We start from the raw sequence: 27223 nt of genomic DNA, 5'->3' as shown, positions 1-27223 counted from the left end.
GAAGCTGTGTGGCAATGAACAGTGAACGGTATTATCAATATCACAACTGACCAGGTGGAGGCGCCCAGCAACACCTCCCAGTAGTGGCAGCCGCTGTCGATGAAGACGTTCCCTGCCGCTCCGTACGACCCCGTGCTGCTGAAGCGCTCTGGAGTGTGGCTCTTCTTCATGGAGCTCTCGTCCTTCTCCATGGTCAGGCAGTCGTTGGACAGACGCAGCTTCTTGTGGGCCGTCTTTGGGTCAAGCTTAAAAGGCTGGCCTGGAAGAGAGGTGGAGAGAGAGGGGGGAGCCGTTTAGCTTCACAGAGGTTCTCTAGGTCTGGTACACATTACCATTCCCACATCATCAGCAGAAAGACGGGCGGACACTCGGCCTCAGGTCAAGTCCCTTGGATGAACATCAGAAATAGGATATTGTGAATAATGCTGTGAGTTTTATGACAGGGAACATAACATTTACATCTATAACAACATGCCTTGGAACATCTCAATTTGGAGGTCATCATTTGAGAAAGTGGAAAAAATAGAACGAAAGAGAGAATTGGGGATGCAACGGGTAATTTGGGTATAAAATAATGAAGAGCATCTTTCTCTGTCTGTGTGTAGGATACTTGGAGTTTGCCCTTGGCCCTGGAGAACCTGACATTTAACTCTGACACCTCCAACCTCCTTTTCCTCCGTCCCTCGTCCCCTTCCTCTTCTTCCAGGGCTTTAATGAGCAACAATAGAGCACCCTCCATCCCCTCCTCTCTCTCTCTCTCCTCCCTGCCTCCCGGGTGTGTGTTACTGCACATGGATATGAGACGCTTTGTCAGTGTGCTTCTGAAATCCAATTACATGAATAGGCTCTCTGCTTTGATCTGCTTATCTCTGGGAGCGCAGCCATTTTCAAACACACACACTGGCTCATGTCACAGGTTTTTCCTGGGGAACTGCTCCTGAGAGTGGTCCGGCTGGCTGGCTGGCTGGCTGGCTGGCTGGCTGGCTGGCTGAGTGGCTGGCTGGCTGGCTGAGTGAGGAGAGGAGGGGACTGAAGCTGCTGCACGTGACGGGTAACGGAGGACCAACACATACTACAGGTGGGTACACTGACGCACACGTGGCAATCAGCAAACCAGAACAGTCATCCCAAACACACGCACAACATCCCTCTCATTACCAGGGTGTTCCTACACCCCACAGACAGCGCTGTAAATCACAGGGCCGTGGTGTCACCCTTAATGTCATCACCACCTCATTACAAGGGTTCCATCCTGTTACCACGGAGACCGGGTGTGCAACCCACATTGTCACCCTAATGGGCCCTGGTCAAAAGTAGTGCACTATATATGGGATAGGGGTGACATTAGGTACCAGAGAGATGTCAGAGAGTACAGAGGTGTCAGCCAATAGTTGAAGTGCTTCCCTCTGCATGATAATTAATACAACTATTTGAGCAACAGAGATGGGATTTTCTCACAACTAGGATTAGACATTCCTTCCTTCCAACAATACATTATAAATGATAGACGTGTAATTCACTGATGCTCACAGTTCTATTAGTGTATGTGTATTGTTGAGGCACTGTGGAGTTGGAATGAAAGCCTGAGCAATGTGTTTCTGTGTCAGCTGTGTACCCGTTCTGGTTATGTATGTGTATCTAAAGAGCTGTAGCTATCGGAGGAAGGGAAATTATGGAAATGCTTTTCAAAAGCACACACACACACACACACTTTATGAGTGCAGTGTTTGGGATTATGCACTGGAGTAAACCTATCAGAGGAGGGGGAGGAGGGCTGACACTATCACACTCCCTGCTACAGGAGAGAGAGAGAGAGAGAGAGAGAGAGAGAGAGAGAGAGAGAGAGAGACCTGGACTAGATGACAGCTCCACCCTCGGGACACACAGACAGAGAGATGGACAGATGGCATGATGAGAAGGAGGAGAAAGGGAGAGTGGTGTGAGATTATGTGCCACGGGCTGCAGGCTGAGGGTCAGAGAGACAAGCAGAAAGCACAAGGACACTGCCCCAGAGAACAAGGCCTACCAGACCAGGGCAACGCATCCCTCAACCCCCACCCTCCACAGCTTGGTTGTCTTAAATGATTACTGTGTAATAGTGTAGATAACAGCTTAGCCTATGTACAGTATACCCATCCAGAGTACAGTACTCATGTTCCAATTTGTTTCACAGTGGTATTACTGGTGGAGGAAGTTTTGGGTTTAACATTGCATGTCATGAAGCGTGTTTTGCAAGCAACGCTGAAAATGTGACAAGCTAAAGCTAAAATCTCCAAGCCGCTTCCCGAAAAAAGATGACAACAACCAAACATCCTCCTATCTTCCTGCTGAGGCTTCAGGCTTTGACTAAAACTCATCCTGTGGTACTTAAAGGCTTCGGCGCGTCGTCTCAATGGCTGCTCGCTGTGTGCTTGATGAGAGGGACCAACCATACACGTCCAACCATTCACCATGACTGTTTTTGGATTGTTGTTTTTGTTGTGACCCATTTTCTCTCTACCTCTACGTGTTAGAGAAGAGCTTCTTCTGTGTATACTAATTCCAGAGAGAGAGAGAGAGAGACAGAGAGAGAGAGAGAGAGATAAGAGAGAGAGATGAGAGAGAGAGTGAGAGAGAGAGAGAGACAGAGAGAGAGAGAGAGAGAGAGAGAGAGAGAGAGAGAGAGAGAGAGAGAGAGAGAGAGAGAGAGTGAGAGAGAGAGAGAGAGAGAGAGAGAGAGAGAGAGAGAGAGAGAGAGAGAGAGAGAGAGAGAGAGAGAGAGAGAGAGAGAGAGAGAGAGAGAGAGAGAGAGAGAGAGAGAACAAGAGAGAGAGAGAGAGAGAGAGAGAGAGAGAGAGAGAGAGAGAGAGAGAGAGAGAGAGAGAGAGAGAGAGAGAGAGAGGGAGAGAGAGAGAGAGAGAGAGAGAGAGCGAGAGAGAGAGAGAGAGAGAGAGAGAGAGAGAGAGAGAGAGAGAGAGAGAGAGAGAGAGAGAGAGAGAGAGAGAGAGAGAGAGAGAGAGAGAGAGAGAGAGAGAGAGAGAGAGAGAGAGAGAGAGAGAGAGAGAGAGAGAGAGAGAGAGAGAGAGAGAGAGAGAGAGAGAGAGAGAGAGAGAGAGAGAGAGAGAGAGAGAGAGAGAGAGAGAGAGAGAGAGAGAGAGAGAGAGAGAGAGAGAGAGAGAGAGAGAGAGAGAGAGAGAGAGAGAGAGAGAGAGAGAGAGAGAGAGAGAGAGAGAGAGAGAGAGAGAGAGAGAGAGAGAGAGAGAGACAGCCCACTGACACCCCTATCAGACCACAGCAAAATCACAGTCTACTTGAACAGAGCAATACTCAATCATTAAAGCCAAAGGAACTGAATAATATTAAGAAATGCTATAGATGGAAGGAAAGTAGTGTTGAAACCTACCAAAAAACAATTAGGCAACAACTAATTCAATCCATTCTCGACAACTTCCTGGACAAAACGTTCCACTGTAATAGTGAAGGTGTAAACTTGGCAGTAGAAAACCTAAACAGTATATTTCACCTCTCAGCTTCCCTATCAAATCTAAAAATCTCTAACAGAAAACCAAAGAAAAGTAACAACAGTGATAAATGGTTTGATGAAGAATGCAAAAACCTAAGAAAGAAATTGAGAAACCTATCCAACCAAAAACATAGAGACCCAGAAAACCTGAGCCTACGCCTTCACTATGGTGAATCACTAAAACAATACAGAAATACATTACGGAAAAAGAAGGAACAGCATGTCAGAAATCAGCTCAATGTATTTGAAGAATCCATAGACTCTAACCACTTCTGGGAAAATTGGAAAACACTAAACAAACAACAACACGAAGAGCTATCTATCCAAAACGGAGATCTGTGGGTAAACCACTTCTCCAATCTTTTTGGCCCTATAACAGAGAACAAACAGCAAAAAAATATACATGATCAAATGCAAATCTTAGAATCAACTATTAAAGACTACCAGAACCCACTGGATTATCCAATTACATTGAATGAACTACAGGACAAAATACAAACCCTCCAACCCAAAAAGGTCTGTGGTGTTGATGGTATCCTCAATGAAATGATAAAATATACAGACCACAAATTTCAATTAGCTATACTTAAACTCTTTAACATCATCCTTAGCTCTGGCATCTTCCCCAATATTTGGAACCAAGGACTGATCACCCCAATCCACAAAAGTGGAGACAAATTTGACCCCAACTAACTACCGTGGGATATCGTCAACAGCAACCTTGGGAAAGTCCTCTGCATTATCATTAACAGCAGACTAGTTCATTTCCTCAGTGAAAACAATGTACTGAGCAAATGTCAAATTGGCTTTTTACCAAATTACCGTACGACAGACCACGTATTCACCCTGCACACCCTCATTGACAAACAAACAAACCAAAACAAAGGCAAAGTCTTCTCATGCTTTGTTGATTTCAAAAAAGCCTTTGACTCAATTTGGCATGAGGGTCTGCTATACAAATTGATGGAAAGTGGGGTTGGGGGAAAAACATACGACATTATGAAATCCATGTACACAAACAACAAGTGTGCGGTTAAAATTGGCAAAAAACACACACATTTCTTTCCACAGGGCCATGGGGTGAGACAGGTATGCAGCTTAAGCCCCACCCTCTTCAACATATATATCAACGAATTGGCGAGGGAACTAGAACAGTCTACATACCAATTAGGATCTGGATAAAATAACTTGAATCATTTATAGAACCCATTGCCCTTCATGGTTGTGAGGTCTGGGGTCCGCTCACCAACCAAGAATTCACAAAATGGGACAAACACCAAATTGAGACTCTGCCTGCAGAATTCTGCAAAAACATCCTCCGTGTACAACGTAAAACACCAAATAATGCATGCAGAGCAGAATTAGGCCAATACCCGCTAATTATCAATCGTTAAATTCTATAACCACTTAAAAGGAAGCAATTCCCAAACCTTCCATAACAAAGCCATCACCTACAGAGAGATGAACTTGGAGAAGAGTCCCCTAAGTAAGCTACAGAGCCCCAGGACAACAACAACAACAACAACACAATTAGACCCAAACAAAAAGAGAATTACTTGACACATTGGAAAGAACAAACAAAAAAAACAGCGCAAACTAGAATGCTATTTGGCCCTAAACAGAGTACACAGTGGCAGAATACCTGACCACTGTGACTGACCCAAACTTAAGGAAAGCTTTGACTATGTACAGACTCATCGAGCATAGCCTTGCTATTGAGAAAGGCCGCCGTAGGCAGACCTGGCTCTCAAGAGAAGACAGGCTATGTGCACACTGCCCACAAAATGAGGTGGAAACTGAGCTGCACTTCCTAACCTCCTGCCAAATGTATGACCATATTAGAGACACATATTTCCCTCAGATTACAGCGATCCACAAAGAATTCAAAAACAAACCCAATTTTGATAAACTCCCTTATCTACTGGGTGAAAAACCACAGTGTGCCATCACAGCTGCAAGATTTGTGTCCTGTTGCCACAAGAAAAGGGCAACCAGTGAAGAACAAACACCATTGTAAATACAACCCATATTTATGTTTATTTTTTTCCCATTTGTACTTTAACTATTTGCACATTGTTACAACACTGTACATAGACATAATATGACATTTGAAATGTCTTTATTCTTTTGGAACTTCTGAGGGTAAAGTTTACTGTTAATATTTATTGTTTATTTCACTTTTGTATATTATCTACTTCACTTGCTTTGGCAATGTTGACATAAGTTTCCCATGCCAATAAAGCCCTTAAATTGAAATTGAAATTGAATTGAGAGAGAGAGAGAGAGAGAGAGAGAGAGAGAGAGAGAGAGAGAGAGAGAGAGAGAGAGAGAGAGAGAGAGAGAGAGCTACTATAAGAATAGAAGCTATCTGCTGTGTTATTGTGTTAGCTGGCAGATTCCGATAATGAAGAGGAATACCAGGTGCCAATCCAGTATAGAATAATCTGCATTAAACCTGAGAGCCAGAGTGGGAGGACAGGCTGCTACACTGATGTATTCATCTCTACATATACAGGGCATTCAGAAAGTATTCAGACCCCATGGCTTTTTCCACATGTTGTTACATTACAGCCTTATTCTAAAATGGATTAAATTGATTTTTTTTCTCATCAATCTACACACAATACCCCATAATGACAACGCAAAAACAGGTTTAATAATGACCCTTTACTCAGTACTTTCTTGAAGCACCTTTTACAGCGATTACAGCCTCAAGTCTTCTTGGGTATGACGCTTCAAGCTTGGCACACCTGTATTTGGGGAGTTTCTCCCATTCTTCTCTACAGATCCTCTCAAGCTCTGTCAGGTTGGATGGGGAGTGTCGCTGCACAGCTATTTTCAGATCTCTCCAGAGATGTTCGATCAGGTTCAAGTCCGGGCTCTGGCTGGGCCACTCAAGGACATTGAGAGACTTGTCCCAAAGCCACTCCTATGTTGTCTTGGCTGTGTGCTTAGGGTTGTTGTCCTGTTGGAAGGTGAACCTTCGCCCCAGTCTGAGGTCCTGAGCGCTCTGGAGCAGGTTTTCATCAAGGATCTCTCTGTACTTTGCTCCGTTCATCTTTCCCTTGATTCTGACTAGTCTCCCAGTCCCTGCCGCTTAAAAACATCCCCACAGCATGATGATGCCACCACCATGCTTCACCGTAGGATGGTGCCAGGTTTCCTCCAGGCGTGACGCTTGGCATTCAGGCCAAAGAGTTCAATCTTGGTTTCATCAGACCAGATAATCTTGTTTCTCATGGTCTGAGAGTCCTTTAGGTGCCTTTTGGCAAGCTCCAAGCGGGCTGTCATGTGCCTTTTACTGAGGAGTGGCTTCCATCTGGCCACTCTACCATAAAGGCCTGATTGATGGAGTGCTGCAGAGATGGTTGTCCTTCTGGAAGGTTCTCCCATCGCCACAGAGGAACTCTGGAGCTCTGTCAGAGTGACCATCAAGTTCTTGGTCACCTCCCTGACCAAGGCCTTTCTCCCCCGATTGCTCAGTTTGGCCGGGCGGCCAGCTCTAGGAAGAGTCTTGGTGGTTCCAAACTTCTTCCATTTAAGAATGATGGAGGCCACTGTGTTCTTGGAGACCTTCAATGCTGCAGACAATTTTTGGTACCCTTCCCCAGATCTGTGCCTCGACACCATCCTGTCACAGAGCTCTACGGACAATTCTTTCGACCTCATGGCTTGATTTTTTCTCTGACATGCACTGTCAACTGTGTGACCTTATATAGACAGGTGTGTGCCTTTCCAAATCATGTCCAATCAATTGAATTTACCACAGGTGGACTCCAATCAAGTTTAAGAAACATCTCAAGGAGTCTCATAGCAAAGGGTCTGAATACCTATGTAATTTTGCGAAAATGTCTAAAAACCTGTTTTTGCTTTGTCATTATGGGGTATATTGTGTAGATTGATGAGGGCAAAAAACGATTTAATCAATTTTAGAATAAGACTAACGTAACAAAATGTGTAAAAAGTCAAGGGGTATGAATACTTTCCGAATGCACTGTATCTAGGAGAGGATAGAGGAGGGGAGGTGAGAGGAGAGGAGAGGAGAGGAGGGGAGGGAGGGGATGGGAGGGGACAGGAGAGGAGGGGAGGGGACAGGAGAGGAGGGGAGGGGACAGGAGAGGAGAGGAGAGGAGAGGAGAGGAGAGGAGAGGGAGAGGAGAGGAGAGGAGAGGAGAGGAGAGGAGAGAGAGGAGAGGGAGAGGAGAGGAGAGAGAGAGGAGAGGAGAGGAGAGGAGAGGAGAGGAGAGGAGAGGAGAGGAGAGGAGAGGAGAGGAGAGGAGAGGAGAACGAGGAATGCATGCCACGACTTGGCTGATGCTGATGCTGCGTGCACAGGCCAGTAAGCACCATGACGGGAGATACAGCGAGACAGAGTGTGTGTGTGTGTGAGCTCAGCCTAGCTGCTGGGCCCAGTGATAAACCTCTGGCAGCCTACGGCTCCACCGACAGGGAATAGAGGGATGAGAGAGGGAGGACAAGCTAACTCACTGCTAGCTCCAGATACCCTGTGTTTCACCTCCAAACCTCCCCCCGGGTGACTCCATAGCCTCTCTGATGCAATAATCCATTTGAATGCTGTCAGCGCCTATCCGGCTGTAACAGGGGCATTTGTAAGTAATTGAAGCCCTGAGCGAGAGAGAGGCAGACAGGCAGGGCTGTAGAGGTGTGATGTTGTACTTAAGGAGGGAGAGATCTTGGCATTAGCCAACTTATCGTGTGATCAGGACGGAGGGAGAGAGAGAGGGAGGGAGAGAAAGTGAGTGACGGGTCTAATGGAGTCATTATCACTGGTTGGGTGGCGTCGGTCCCAGCTCATGTATGGCATACCAATAAAGCCTTTCCTCTCATCTATCTAGTCAGTGGCTGTTCTCCAATGTCTGGAAGAACTGGTCTAATTAGAGGCCAGGGGCCAGTGGGTCTACCCAGAGAGCAGAGCCCCAGGCTGGGGTAAGCAGCTGTGAAGACAGGGTCTGGAGGGCCGGGAGGCTGGCGGTATGGTGGGACCACAGGGCTGGGGGACTTAGTGTTGGTTTTGAGGCGGCCTGAAGGGACAGACGGCTGGAGGGTGGGGGGACTTACCCACTGGGCCAACCCAGAGAGCAGAACCAGAGGTAAGAAGGGGTAAGAAGCTGTGAAGGACAGAATGACCAGAGGGCTGGGGGACTTACTGTTGGTTTTGAGGAGGGCTGAAGGGACAGAGGGCTGGGGGACTTACTGTTGGTTTTGAGGCGGGCTGGGTCGCTGTTGCGGCTGCCTGCCTGGTTGATGGCCTTGACAAAGAAGACATAACGTGTTCCACTCTGCAGGCCATGCACCGTGTAGTGGTTCTGCTTGATGTTGGGGACAATCATCCAACTGTCCACACTGTTATACAGACCTGGAGAGAGATACATACTGTTATACAGACCTGGAGAGATACATACTGTTATACAGACCTGGAGAGATACATACTGTTATACAGACCTGGAGAGATACATACTGTTATACAGACCTAGAGATACATACTGTTATACAGACCTAGAGATACATACTGTTATACAGACCTAGAGATACATACTGTTATACAGACATAGAGATACATACTGTTATACAGACCTAGAGATACATACTGTTATACAGACCTAGAGATACATACTGTTATACAGACCTAGAGAGCGATATACATACTGTTATACAGACCTACTGTTATACAGACTTAGAGATATGCATACTGTTATACAGAACTAGAGAGAGATCCATACTGTTAAACAGACCTAGAGAGAGATACGTACTGTTAAACAGACCTAGAGAGAGAGGAAGGAGAGAGGGAGGAAGAGAGAGAGAAGAGGGAGACAGAGAGAGAGAGGAAGGAGAGAGGGAGGGAGAGAGAGAGAAGAGGGAGACAGAGAGAGAGGAAGGAGAGAGGGAGGAAGAGAGAGAGAAGAGGGAGACAGAGAGAGAGAGGAAGGAGAGAGGGAGGAAGAGAGAGAGAAGAGGGAGACAGAGAGAGAGAGGAAGGAGAGAGGGAGGGAGAGAGAGAAGAGGGAGACAGAGAGAGAGAGAGAGGAAGGAGAGAGGGAGGGAGAGAGAGAGAAGAGGGAGACAGAGAGAGAGAGGAAGGAGAGAGGGAGGGAGAGAGAGAGAAGAGGGAGACAGAGAGAGAGGAAGGAGAGAGGGAGGAAGAGAGAGAGAAGAGGGAGACAGAGAGAGAGAGGAAGGAGAGAGGGAGGAAGAGAGAGAGAAGAGGGAGACAGAGAGAGAGAGGAAGGAGAGAGGGAGGGAGAGAGGGAGAGAGGGAGGGAGAGAGAGAGAAGAGGGAGACAGAGAGAGAGAGGAAGGAGAGAGGAAGGGAGAGAGAGAAGAGGGAGACAGAGAGAGAGAGAGGAAGGAGAAAGGGAGGGAGAGAGAGAAGAGGGAGACAGAGAGAGAGAGGAAGGAGAGAGGGAGGAAGAGAGAGAGAAGAGGGAGACAGAGAGAGAGAGAGAGGAAGGAGAGAGGAAGGGAGAGAGAGAAGAGGGAGACAGAGAGAGAGAGGAAGGAGAGAGGAAGGAGAGAAGAGGGAGACAGAGAGACAGTAAGCCTGTTATACAGAGCTGTAAAGTGATAGAGAGACAGTAAGCTTGTAAACAACTCGTGTCCACGCATACCAAAATAACATTTTATCTGACAACAATCAAACTGTTGGGAAATATATTTTTGTTTTTTACCTTATATCTAATACAAAACAGCTCAATAGAACCTACACAATCTGATTCGATTAAAAGTTATCCAACAAATATAAGTCATGAGATTTTGTTTTTGTTTGTCACAGGAGCAAACAAAGATAACAAAATCTCCTAATATATAACATCCACTCCCTGTTCCAACAACAAAGGCTGACTTTCTATTTTGATAATGATGTTCCTTTTTTATCTGGTAGCTAAGGATCTATCCCATCAGGTCTAATTCAGGTCTATGTGAACAGTGGAAGTGCTACACAGTTATATTGCATCAGGACTATCAGGGCATGTTTGCCTGAAGGGTGTGTGTCTGTGTGTCTGTGTGTGTGTGTGTGTGTGTGTGTGTGTGTGTGTGTGTGTGTGTGTGTGTGTGTGTGTGTGTGTGTGTCATGTTAGTAAACTTGGATCCATCCTCTAAAGGCCAAGAACCTCGGGGGAACATCAATATAGATATAGAATGTGACTTATAACACAACAACATCACTATGTGACTTATAACACAACATCATTTACATTTACATTTAAGTCATTTAGCAGACGCTCTTATCCTGAGCAACTTACAAATTGGTGCATTCAACTTAGGATAGCCAGTGGGACAACCACATCTTGATCACAGTAAGTACACTTCAAACAAGCAGCTGTGAGCAATGTCAGTGCAATCAGTATGTGAATTTGCTATTTTAAATATTTTTCTTAAACTGCATTGTTGGTTAAGGGCTGTAAGTAAGCATTTCACTGTAATGTCTACACCTGTTGTATTCGGCGCATGTGGCAAATACGATTTGATTTGATTTGATTTGACTTATAACACAACATTACTATGTGACTATTAACACAACAACACCACTATGTGACTTATAACACAACAACACCACTTTGTGACTTATAACACAACAACATGACTATGTGACTTATAACACAACAACATCACTATGTGACTTATAACACAACAACACCCTTTCTGTGACTTATAACACAACAAAACCACTTTGTGACTTATAACACAACACCACAATGTGACATATAACACAACAACATCACTATGTGACTTATAATAAAACATCAAATTGTGACTTATAACACAATAACATCACTATGTGACTTATAACACAACATCACTATGTGACTTATAATAAAACATCAAAATGTGACTTATAACACAATAACATCACTATGTGACTTATAACACAACATCACTATGTGACTTATAATAAAACATCAAAATGTGACTTATAACACAATAACATCACTATGTGACTTATAACACAACATCACTATGTGACTTATAACACAACAACATGACTATGTGACTTATAACACAACAACATCACTATGTGACTTATAACACAACAAAACCACTTTGTGACTTATAACACAACAAAACCACTTTGTGACTTATAACACAACACCACAATGTGACATATAACACAACAACATCACTATGTGACTTATAACACAACATCACTAAGTGACTTATAACACAACAACATGACTATGTGACTTATAACACAACAACATGACTATGTGACTTAAAACACAACAACATCACTATGTGACTTATAACACAACAACACCACTATGTGACTTATAACACAACAACATGACTATGTGACTTATAACACAACAACATGACTATGTGACTTATAACACAACAACATCACTATGTGACGTATAACACAACAACACCACTATGTGACTTATAACACAACAACATGACTATGTGACTTATAACACAACAACATGACTATGTGACTTATAACACAACAACATCACTATGTGACTTATAACACAACAACATCACTATGTGACTTATAACACAATAACACGACTATGTGACTTATAACACAACAACATCACTATGTGACTTATAACACAACAACATCACTATGTGACTTATAACACAACAACATCACTATGTGACTTATAACACAACAACACCACTATGTGACTTATAACACAACAACATGACTATGTGACTTATAACACAACAACATGACTATGTGACTTATAACACAACAACATCACTATGTGACTTATAACACAACAACATCACTATGTGACTTATAACACAACATCACTATGTGACCTATAATAAAACATCAAAATGTGACTTATAACACAATAACATCACTATGTGACTTATAACACAACATCACTATGTGACCTATAATAAAACATCAAATTGTGACTTATAACACAATAACATCACTATGTGACTTATAACACAACATCACTATGTGACCTATAATAAAACATCAAAATGTGACTTATAACACAATAACATCACTATGTGACTTATAACACAACATCACTAAGTGACTTATAACACAACAACATGACTATGTGACTTATAACACAACAACATGACTATGTGACTTATAACACAACAACATGACTATGTGACTTAAAACACAACAACACCACTATGTGACTTATAACACAACAACATCACTATGTGACTTATAACACAATAACACCACTATGTGACTTATAACACAACAACATGACTATGTGACTTATAACACAACAACACCACTATGTGACTTATAACACAACAACATGACTATGTGACTTATAACACAATAACACCACTATGTGACTTATAACACAACAACATGACTATGTGACTTATAACACAACAACATCACTATGTGACTTATAACACAACAACATGACTATGTGACTTATAACACAACAACACCACTATGTGACTTATAACACAACAACATGACTATGTGACTTATAACACAATAACACCACTATGTGACTTATAACACAACAACATGACTATGTGACTTATAACACAACAACACCACTATGTGACTTATAACACAACAACATGACTATGTGACTTATAACACAACAACACCACTATGTGACTTATAACACAACAACATGACTATGTGACTTATAACACAATAACACCACTATGTGACTTATAACACAACAACATGACTATGTGACTTATAACACAACAACACCACTATGTGACTTATAACACAACAACATGACTATGTGACTTATAACACAATAACACCACTATGTGACTTATAACACAACAACATGACTATGTGACTTATAACACAACAACACCACTATGTGACTTATAACACAACAACATGACTATGTGACTTATAACACAACAACACCACTATGTGACTTATAACACAACAACATGACTATGTGACTTATAACACAACAACACCACTATATGACTTATAACACAACAACATGACTATGTGACTTATAACACAACAACACCACTATGTGACTTATAACACAACAACACCACTATGTGACTTATAACACAACAACATGGTCGTAACACCAACATGTCTTATGATCAGCATGATGCACATTCAAACCACAGCATCATAATCTTTAACAATACTTTGAACAGAGAAATGTACATTCCAATATAAGTAGTGGTAGTAAGGACGTCATTGTAATTTCTAAAACATATCCTTGTAAAATAAATAGTCAACTTAATAGCTTAGATACTACAGTAAACACTACCCTACAGGACTACAGTAAACACTACCTTACAGTACTACAGTAAACAACACTACCTTACAGTACTACAGTAAACAACATTACCCTACAGTACTACAGTAAACAATAACTTACAGTACTACAGTAAACACTACCTTACAGTACTACAGTAAACAATACCTTACAGTACTACAGTAAACACCACCTTACAGTAGTACAGTAAACAACACTACCCTACAGTACTACAGTAAACACTACCTTACAGAACTACAGTAAACAACATTACCCTACAGTACTACAGTAAACAATACCTTACTGTACTACAGTAAACACTACCCTACAGTACTACAGTAAACACTACCTTACAGTACTACAGTAAACAACATTACCCTACAGTACTACAGTAAACAATACCTTACAGTACTACAGTAAACAACACTACCTTACAGTACTACATTAAACACTACCTTACAGTACTACAGTAAACAATACTACCCTACAGTCCTACAGTAAACACTACCCTACAGTACTACAGTAAACACTACCTTACAGTACTACAGTAAACAACACTACCCTACAGTACTACAGTAAACACTACCTTACAGTACTACAGTAAACAACACTACCCTACAGTACTACAGTAAACAACACTACCCTACAGTACTACAGTAAACACTACCTTACAGTACTACAGTAAACAATACTACCCTACAGTACTACAGGAAACAACACTACCCTACAGTACTACAGTAAACAATACTACCCTACAGTACTACAGTAAACAACACTACCCTACAGTACTACAGTAAACATTACCCTACAGTACTACAGTATTAAACAATACTACCCTACAGTACTACAGTAAACACTACCTTACAGTACTACAGTAAACAACACTACCTTACAGTACTACAGTAAACAACACTACCTTACAGTACTACAGTAAACAATACTACCCAACAGTACTACAGTAAACAATACTACCCTACAGTACACACAGTAAACAATAATACCCTACAGTACTACAGTAAACAACACTACCCTACAGTACTACAGTAAACACTACCTTACAGTACTACAGTAAACAATAATACCCTACAGTACTACAGTAAACAACACTACCCTACAGTACTACAGTAAACACTACCCTACAGTACACACAGTAAACAATACTACCCTACAGTACACACAGTAAACAACACTACCCTACAGTACACACAGTAAACAACACTACCATACAGTACTACAGAAAACACTACCTTACAGTACTACAGTAAACAACACTACCCTACAGTACTACAGTAAACACTACCTTACAGTACTACAGTAAACAACACCACCCTACAGTACTACAGTAAACAATACTACCCTACAGTACTACAGTAAACAACACTACCATACAGTACTACAGTAAACAACACTACCGTACAGTACACACAGTAAACAACACTACCATACAGTACTACAGTAAACACTACCTTACAGTACTACAGTAAACAACACTACCGTACAGTACTACAGTAAACAACACTACCTTACAGTACTACAGTAAACAACACTACCCTACAGTACTACAGTAAACAATACCTTACAGTACTACAGTAAACAATATTACCCTACAGTACTACAGTAAACAACACTACCGTACAGTACTACAGTAAACATTACCTTACAGTACTACAGTAAACACTACCTTACAGTACTACAGTAAACACTACCTTACAGTACTACAGTAAACAACACTACCTTACAGTACTACAGTAAACAATACTACCCTACAGTACTACAGTAAACAATACTACCCTACAGTACTACAGTAAACAATACTACCCTACAGTACTACAGTAAACAACACTACCCTACAGTACACACAGTAAACAATACTACCCTACAGTACTACAGTAAACAACACTACCCTACAGTACACACAGTAAACACTACCTTACAGTACTACAGTAAACAACACTACCCTACAGTACTACAGTAAACACTACCTTACAGTACTACAGTAAACAATACTACCCTACAGTACACACAGTAAACAACACTACCCTACAGTACTACAGTAAACAACACTACCCTACAGTACACACAGTAAACAATACTACCCTACAGTACTACTGTAAACAACACTACCCTACAGTACACACAGTAAACACTACCATACAGTACTACAATAAACAACACTACCCTACAGTACTACATTAAACACTACCTTACAGTACTACAGTAAACAACACTACCCTACAGTACACACAGTAAACAACACTACCCTACAGTACACACAGTAAACAACACTACCATACATTACTACAGTAAACACTACCTTACAGTACTACAGTATACAACACTACCTTACAGTACTACAGTAAACAACACTACCTTACAGTACTACAGTAAACAACACTACCATACAGTTCTACAGTAAACACTACCTTACAGTACTACAGTAAACAACACTACCTTACAGTACTACAGTAAACAATACTACCCTACAGTACTACAGTAAACAATACTACCCTACAGTACTACAGTAAACAATACTACCCTACAGTACTACAGTAAACAACACTACCCTACAGTATACACAGTAAACAATACTACCCTACAGTACTACAGTAAACAATACTACCCTACAGTACTACAGTAAACAATACTACCCTACAGTACTACAGTAAACAACACTACCTTACAGTACTACAGTAAACAATACTACCCAACAGTACTACAGTAAACAATACTACCCTACAGTACACACAGTAAACAATAATACCCTACAGTACTACAGTAAACAACACTACCCTGCAGTACTACAGTAAACACTACCTTACAGTACTACAGTAAACAATACTACCCTACAGTACTACAGTAAACAACACTACCCTACAGTACTACAGTAAACACTACCCTACAGTACACACAGTAAACAATACTACCCTACAGTACACACAGTAAACAACACTACCCTACAGTACACACAGTAAACAACACTACCATACAGTACTACAGAAAACACTACCTTACAGTACTACAGTAAACAACACTACCCTACAGTACTACAGTAAACACTACCTTACAGTACTACAGTAAACAACACCACCCTACAGTACTACAGTAAACAATACTACCCTACAGTACTACAGTAAACAATACTACCCTACAGTACACACAGTAAACAACACTACCGTACAGTACACACAGTAAACAACACTACCATACAGTACTACAGTAAACACTACCTTACAGTACTACAGTAAACAACACTACCGTACAGTACTACAGTAAACAACACTACCTTACAGTACTACAGTAAACAACACTACCCTACAGTACTACAGTAAACAATACCTTACAGTACTACAGTAAACAATATTACCCTACAGTACTACAGTAAACAACACTACCGTACAGTACTACAGTAAACATTACCTTACAGTACTACAGTAAACACTACCTTACAGTACTACAGTAAACACTACCTTACAGTACTAGAGTAAACAACACTACCTTACAGTACTACAGTAAACAATACTACCCTACAGTACTACAGTAAACAATACTACCCTACAGTACTACAGTAAACAATACTACCCTACAGTACTACAGTAAACAACACTACCCTACAGTACACACAGTAAACAATACTACCCTACAGTACTACAGTAAACAACACTACCCTACAGTACACACAGTAAACACTACCTTACAGTACTACAGTAAACAACACTACCCTACAGTACTACAGTAAACACTACCTTACAGTACTACAGTAAACAATACTACCCTACAGTACACACAGTAAACAACACTACCCTACAGTACTACAGTAAACAACACTACCCTACAGTACACACAGTAAACAATACTACCCTACAGTACTACTGTAAACAACACTACCCTACAGTACACACAGTAAACACTACCATACAGTACTACAATAAACAACACTACCCTACAGTACTACATTAAACACTACCTTACAGTACTACAGTAAACAACACTACCCTACAGTACACACAGTAAACAACACTACCCTACAGTACACACAGTAAACAACACTACCATACATTACTACAGTAAACACTACCTTACAGTACTACAGTATACAACACTACCTTACAGTACTACAGTAAACAACACTACCTTACAGTACTACAGTAAACAACACTACCATACAGTTCTACAGTAAACACTACCTTACAGTACTACAGTAAACAACACTACCTTACAGTACTACAGTAAACAATACTACCCTACAGTACTACAGTAAACAATACTACCCTACAGTACTACAGTAAACAATACTACCCTACAGTACTACAGTAAACAACACTACCCTACAGTATACACAGTAAACAATACTACCCTACAGTACTACAGTAAACAATACTACCCTACAGTAATACAGTAAACAATACTACCCTACAGTACTACAGTAAACAACACTACCCTACAGTACACACAGTAAACAATACTACCCTACAGTACTACTGTAAACAACACTACCCTACAGTACACACAGTAAACACTACCTTACAGTACTACAGTAAACAACACTACCCTACAGTACTACAGTAAACACTACCTTACAGTACTACAGTAAACAATACTACCCTACAGTACACACAGTAAACAACACTACCCTACAATACTACAGTAAACAACACTACCCTACAGTACACACAGTAAACAATACTACCCTACAGTACTACAGTAAACAACACTACCCTACAGTACACACAGTAAACACTACCATACAGTACTACAGTAAACAACACTACCCTACAGTACTACATTAAACGCTACCTTACAGTACTACAGTAAACAACACTACCCTACAGTACACACAGTAAACAACACTACCCTACAGTACAAACAGTAAACAACACTACCATACAGTACTACAGTAAACACTACCGTACAGTACTACAGTAAACAACACTACCTTACAGTACTACAGTAAACAACACTACCTTACAGTACAACAGTAAACAATACTACCCTACAGTACTACAGTAAACAACACTACCTTACAGTACTACAGTAAACAACACTACCTTACAGTACTACAGTAAACAACACTACCTTACAGTACTACATTAAACACTACCTTACAGTACTACAGTAAACAATACTACCCTACAGTACTACAGTAAACAACACTACCCTATAGTACTACAGTATTAAACAATACTACCTTACAGTACTACAGTAAACAACACTACCTTACAGTACTACAGTAAACAACACTACCTTACAGTACTACAGTAAACAATACTACCCTACAGTACTACAGTAAACAATACTACCCTACAGTACACACAGTAAACAACACTACCCTACAGTACACACAGTAAACACTACCTTACAGTACTACAGTAAACAACACTACCCCTACAGTACTACAGTAAACACTACCTTACAGTACTACAGTAAACAATACTACCCTACAGTACACACAGTAAACAACACTACCCTACAGTACTACAGTAAACAACACTACCCTACAGTACACACAGTAAACAATACTACCCTACAGTACTACTGTAAACAACACTACCCTACAGTACACACAGTAAACACTACCATACAGTACTACAGTAAACAACACTACCCTACAGTACTACATTAAACACTACCTTACAGTACTACAGTAAACAACACTACCCTACAGTACACACAGTAAACAACACTACCCTACAGTACACACAGTAAACAACACTACCATACAGTACTACAGTAAACACTACCTTACAGTACTACAGTAAACAACACTACCTTACAGTACTACAGTAAACAACACTACCTTACAGTACTACAGTAAACAACACTACCATACAGTACTACAGTAAACACTACCTTACAGTACTACAGTAAACAACACTACCTTACAGTACTACAGTAAACAATACTACCCTAAGTACTACAGTAAACAATACGACCCTACAGTACCACAGTAAACAATACTACCCTACAGTACTACAGTAAACAACACTACCCTACAGATACTACAGTAAACAAACTACCCTACAGTACTACAGTAAACAATACTACCCTACAGTACCACAGTAAACAACACTACCCTACAGTACTACAGTAAACAACACTACCCTACAGTACACACAGTAAACAATACTACCCTACAGTACTACTGTAAACAACACTACCCTACAGTACACACAGTAAACACTACCATACAGTACTACAATAAACAACACTACCCTACAGTACTACATTAAACACTACCTTACAGTACTACAGTAAACAACACTACCCTACAGTACACACAGTAAACAACACTACCCTACAGTACACACAGTAAACAACACTACCATACATTACTACAGTAAACACTACCTTACAGTACTACAGTATACAACACTACCTTACAGTACTACAGTAAACAACACTACCTTACAGTACTACAGTAAACAACACTACCATACAGTTCTACAGTAAACACTACCTTACAGTACTACAGTAAACAACACTACCTTACAGTACTACAGTAAACAATACTACCCTACAGTACTACAGTAAACAATACTACCCTACAGTACTACAGTAAACAATACTACCCTACAGTACTACAGTAAACAACACTACCCTACAGTATACACAGTAAACAATACTACCCTACAGTACTACAGTAAACAATACTACCCTACAGTAATACAGTAAACAATACTACCCTACAGTACTACAGTAAACAACACTACCCTACAGTACACACAGTAAACAATACTACCCTACAGTACTACTGTAAACAACACTACCCTACAGTACACACAGTAAACACTACCTTACAGTACTACAGTAAACAACACTACCCTACAGTACTACAGTAAACACTACCTTACAGTACTACAGTAAACAATACTACCCTACAGTACACACAGTAAACAACACTACCCTACAGTACTACAGTAAACAACACTACCCTACAGTACTACAGTAAACAATACTACCCTACAGTACTACAGTAAACAACACTACCCTACAGTACACACAGTAAACACTACCATACAGTACTACAGTAAACAACACTACCCTACAGTACTACATTAAACGCTACCTTACAGTACTACAGTAAACAACACTACCCTACAGTACACACAGTAAACAACACTACCCTACAGTACAAACAGTAAACAACACTACCATACAGTACTACAGTAAACACTACCGTACAGTACTACAGTAAACAACACTACCTTACAGTACTACAGTAAACAACACTACCTTACAGTACTACAGTAAACAACACTACCATACAGTACTACAGTAAACAATACCTTACAGCACTACAGTAAACAACACTACCTTACAGTACTACAGTAAACAACACTACCTTACAGTACTACAGTAAACAATACTACCCTACAGTACTACAGTAAACACTACCTTACAGTACTACAGTAAACAACATTACCCTACAGTAGTACAGTAAACACTACCTTACAGTATTACAGTAACCAACACTACCTTACAGTACTACAGTAAACAAAACTAACCTACAGTACTACAGTAAACAACACTACCTTACAGTACAACAGTAAACAATACTACCCTACAGTACTACAGTAAACAACACTACCATACAGTACTACAGTAAACACTACCTTACAGTACTACAGTAAACAACACTACCTTACAGTACTACATTAAACACTACCTTACAGTACTACAGTAAACAATACTACCCTACAGTACTACAGTAAACAACACTACCCTATAGTACTACAGTATTAAACAATACTACCTTACAGTACTACAGTAAACAACACTACCTTACAGTACTACAGTAAACAACACTACCTTACAGTACTACAGTAAACAATACTACCCTACAGTACTACAGTAAACAATACTACCCTACAGTACACACAGTAAACAACACTACCCTACAGTACACACAGTAAACACTACCTTACTGTACTACAGTAAACAACACTACCCTACAGTACTACAGTAAACACTACCTTACAGTACTACAGTAAACAATACTACCCTACAGTACACACAGTAAACAACACTACCCTACAGTACTACAGTAAACAACACTACCCTACAGTACACACAGTAAACAATACTACCCTACAGTACTACTGTAAACAACACTACCCTACAGTACACACAGTAAACACTACCATACAGTACTACAGTAAACAACACTACCCTACAGTACTACATTAAACACTACCTTACAGTACTACAGTAAACAACACTACCCTACAGTACACACAGTAAACAACACTACCCTACAGTACACACAGTAAACAACACTACCATACATTACTACAGTAAACACTACCTTACAGTACTACAGTAAACAACACTACCTTACAGTACTACAGTAAACAACACTACCTTACAGTACTACAGTAAACAACACTACCATACAGTACTACAGTAAACACTACCTTACAGTACTACAGTAAACAACACTACCTTACAGTACTACAGTAAACAATACTACCCTAATGTACTACAGTAAACAATACGACCCTACAGTACTACAGTAAACAATACTACCCTACAGTACTACAGTAAACAACACTACCCTACAGTATACACAGTAAACAATACTACCCTACAGTACTACAGTAAACAATACTACCCTACAGTACTACAGTAAACAATACTACCCTACAGTACTACAGTAAACAACACTACCCTACAGTACACACAGTAAACAATACTACCCTACAGTACTACTGTAAACAACACTACCCTACAGTACACACAGTAAACACTACCATACAGTACTACAATAAACAACACTACCCTACAGTACTACATTAAACACTACCTTACAGTACTACAGTAAACAACACTACCCTACAGTACACACAGTAAACAACACTACCCTACAGTACACACAGTAAACAACACTACCATACATTACTACAGTAAACACTACCTTACAGTACTACAGTATACAACACTACCTTACAGTACTACAGTAAACAACACTACCTTACAGTACTACAGTAAACAACACTACCATACAGTTCTACAGTAAACACTACCTTACAGTACTACAGTAAACAACACTACCTTACAGTACTACAGTAAACAATACTACCCTACAGTACTACAGTAAACAATACTACCCTACAGTACTACAGTAAACAATACTACCCTACAGTACTACAGTAAACAACACTACCCTACAGTATACACAGTAAACAATACTACCCTACAGTACTACAGTAAACAATACTACCCTACAGTACTACAGTAAACAATACTACCCTACAGTACTACAGTAAACAACACTACCCTACAGTACACACAGTAAACAATACTACCCTACAGTACTACTGTAAACAACACTACCCTACAGTACACACAGTAAACACTACCTTACAGTACTACAGTAAACAACACTACCCTACAGTACTACAGTAAACACTACCTTACAGTACTACAGTAAACAATACTACCCTACAGTACACACAGTAAACAACACTACCCTACAATACTACAGTAAACAACACTACCCTACAGTACACACAGTAAACAATACTACCCTACAGTACTACAGTAAACAACACTACCCTACAGTACACACAGTAAACACTACCATACAGTACTACAGTAAACAACACTACCCTACAGTACTACATTAAACGCTACCTTACAGTACTACAGTAAACAACACTACCCTACAGTACACACAGTAAACAACACTACCCTACAGTACAAACAGTAAACAACACTACCATACAGTACTACAGTAAACACTACCGTACAGTACTACAGTAAACAACACTACCTTACAGTACTACAGTAAACAACACTACCTTACAGTACTACAGTAAACAACACTACCATACAGTACTACAGTAAACAATACCTTACAGCACTACAGTAAACAACACTACCTTACAGTACTACAGTAAACAACACTACCTTACAGTACTACAGTAAACAATACTACCCTACAGTACTACAGTAAACACTACCTTACAGTACTACAGTAAACAACATTACCCTACAGTAGTACAGTAAACACTACCTTACAGTATTACAGTAACCAACACTACCTTACAGTACTACAGTAAACAAAACTAACCTACAGTACTACAGTAAACAACACTACCTTACAGTACAACAGTAAACAATACTACCCTACAGTACTACAGTAAACAACACTACCATACAGTACTACAGTAAACACTACCTTACAGTACTACAGTAAACAACACTACCTTACAGTACTACATTAAACACTACCTTACAGTACTACAGTAAACAATACTACCCTACAGTACTACAGTAAACAACACTACCCTATAGTACTACAGTATTAAACAATACTACCTTACAGTACTACAGTAAACAACACTACCTTACAGTACTACAGTAAACAACACTACCTTACAGTACTACAGTAAACAATACTACCCTACAGTACTACAGTAAACAATACTACCCTACAGTACACACAGTAAACAACACTACCCTACAGTACACACAGTAAACACTACCTTACTGTACTACAGTAAACAACACTACCCTACAGTACTACAGTAAACACTACCTTACAGTACTACAGTAAAACAATACTACCCTACAGTACACACAGTAAACAACACTACCCTACAGTACTACAGTAAACAACACTACCCTACAGTACACACAGTAAACAATACTACCCTACAGTACTACTGTAAACAACACTACCCTACAGTACACACAGTAAACACTACCATACAGTACTACAGTAAACAACACTACCCTACAGTACTACATTAAACACTACCTTACAGTACTACAGTAAACAACACTACCCTACAGTACACACAGTAAACAACACTACCCTACAGTACACACAGTAAACAACACTACCATACATTACTACAGTAAACACTACCTTACAGTACTACAGTAAACAACACTACCTTACAGTACTACAGTAAACAACACTACCTTACAGTACTACAGTAAACAACACTACCATACAGTACTACAGTAAACACTACCTTACAGTACTACAGTAAACAACACTACCTTACAGTACTACAGTAAACAATACTACCCTAATGTACTACAGTAAACAATACTACCCTACAGTACTACAGTAAACAATACTACCCTACAGTACTACAGTAAACAACACTACCCTACAGTATACACAGTAAACAATACTACCCTACAGTACTACAGTAAACAATACTACCCTACAATACTACAGTAAACAATACTACCCTACAGTACTACAGTAAACAACACTACCCTACAGTACACACAGTAAACAATACTACCCTACAGTACTACTGTAAACAACACTACCCTACAGTACACACAGTAAACACTACCTTACAGTACTACAGTAAACAACACTACCCTACAGTACTACAGTAAACACTACCTTACAGTACTACAGTAAACAATACTACCCTACAGTACTACAGTAAACAACACTACCCTACAGTATACACAGTAAACAATACTACCCTACAGTACTACAGTAAACAATACTACCCTACAGTACTACAGTAAACAATACTACCCTACAGTACTACAGTAAACAACACTACCCTACAGTACACACAGTAAACAATACTACCCTACAGTACTACTGTAAACAACACTATCCTACAGTACACACAGTAAACACTACCTTACAGTACTACAGTAAACAACACTACCCTACAGTACTACAGTAAACACTACCTTACAGTACTACAGTAAACAATACTACCCTACAGTACACACAGTAAACAACACTACCCTACAGTACTACAGTAAACAACACTACCCTACAATACACACAGTAAACAATACTACCCTACAGTACTACAGTAAACAACACTACCCTACAGTACACACAGTAAACACTACCATACAGTACTACAGTAAACAACACTACCCTACAGTACTACATTAAACACTACCTTACAGTACTACAGTAAACAACACTATCCTACAGTACATACAGTAAACAACACTACCCTACAGTACACACAGTAAACAACACTACCATACAGTACTACAGTAAACACTACCTTACAGTACTACAGTAAACAACACTACCTTACAGTACTACAGTAAACAACACTACCTTACAGTACTACAGTAAACAACACTACCATACAGTACTACAGTAAACAATACCTTACAGCACTACAGTAAACAACACTACCTTACAGTACTACAGTAAACAACACTACCTTACAGTACTACAGTAAACAATACTACCCTACAGTACTACAGTAAACACTACCTTACAGTACTACAGTAAACACTACCTTACAGTACTACAGTAACCAACACTACCTTACAGTACTACAGTAAACAACACTACCCTACAGTACTACAGTAAACAACACTACCTTACAGTACTACAGTAAACAATACTACCCTACAGTACTACAGTAAACAACACTACCATACAGTACTACAGTAAACACTACCTTACAGTACTACAGTAAACAACACTACCTTACAGTACTACATTAAACACTACCTTACAGTACTACAGTAAACAATACTACCCTACAGTACTACAGTAAACAACACTACCCTACAGTACTACAGTAAACACTACCTTACAGTACTACAGTAAACAACACTACCCTAGAGTACTAAAGTAAACAACACTACCTTACAGTACTACAGTAAACACTACCTTACAGTACTACAGTAAACAACATTACCCTACAGTACTACAGTAAACACTACCCTATAGTACTACAGTATTAAACAATACTACCTTACAGTACTACAGTAAACAACACTACCTTACAGTACTACAGTAAACAACACTACCTTACAGTACTACAGTAAACAATACTACCCTACAGTACTACAGTAAACAATACTACCCTACAGTACACACAGTAAACAATACTACCCTACAGTACTACAGTCAACAATACTACCCTACAGTACACACAGTAAACAATACTACCCTACAGTACACACAGTAAACAACACCACCCTACAGTACTACAGTAAACAACACTACCTTACAGTACTACAGTAAACAACAACACCCTACAGTACTACAGTAAACAACACCACCCTACAGTACTACAGTAAACAACACTACCTTACAGTACTACAGTAAACAATACTACCCTATAGTACACACAGTAAACAATACTACCCTACAGTACACACAGTAAACAACACCACCCTACAGTACTACAGTAAACAACACCACCCTACAGTACAACAGTAAACAACACCACCCTACAGTACTACAGTAAACAATACTACCCTACAGTACTACAGTAAACAATACTACATACTGTAGTTAGTTATTGTTACGATAACTGTGGACATTATGGATTCATTTTGTGCACGTTTTTTTGGTGGGGTAAGATCTCTAGTAACAGTTGGATGGTTGTAGCATACGGTTATAGCTGCACCTCACTATGGGGCTGTGGCCACGCCTGAAGCTTGACACATTGTGTCGATGGAGCCTCTAATAGCTAGCTAATTATCCCTCCAGCTGTAATGATCTATTCTAGATGGATATTCTGAGTTATCAACCTCCACAGCCAGGCTCAGAGAC

The 27223-nt window shown here is 40.1% G+C and overlaps 1 protein-coding gene across 2 annotated transcripts in view; it reads right to left on the bottom strand.

Annotated features, from left to right (window-relative positions):
* The window catches only part of LOC121531678 (probable E3 ubiquitin-protein ligase MID2), a 191428-nt gene that overhangs the window by 892 nt on the left and 163313 nt on the right, over positions 1 to 27223 (bottom strand). For both annotated transcript variants that reach the window (XM_041837050.2, XM_041837059.2), the window contains 2 exons: positions 8718 to 8879; positions 52 to 259 (listed from right to left, as the gene is read on the bottom strand). In XM_041837050.2, coding sequence (XP_041692984.1) covers positions 52 to 259; positions 8718 to 8879 — 370 coding nt within the window. The remainder of the gene's footprint in view (positions 1 to 51; positions 260 to 8717; positions 8880 to 27223) is intronic.

The sequence above is a fragment of the Coregonus clupeaformis genome, chromosome 29 (genome assembly GCF_020615455.1).
Source record: "Coregonus clupeaformis isolate EN_2021a chromosome 29, ASM2061545v1, whole genome shotgun sequence".
Classification (NCBI taxonomy): Eukaryota; Metazoa; Chordata; class Actinopteri; order Salmoniformes; family Salmonidae; genus Coregonus; species Coregonus clupeaformis.
Note: the sequence above shows the minus strand (reverse complement) of the source record. Positions and strands in the feature narration are given on the sequence as shown.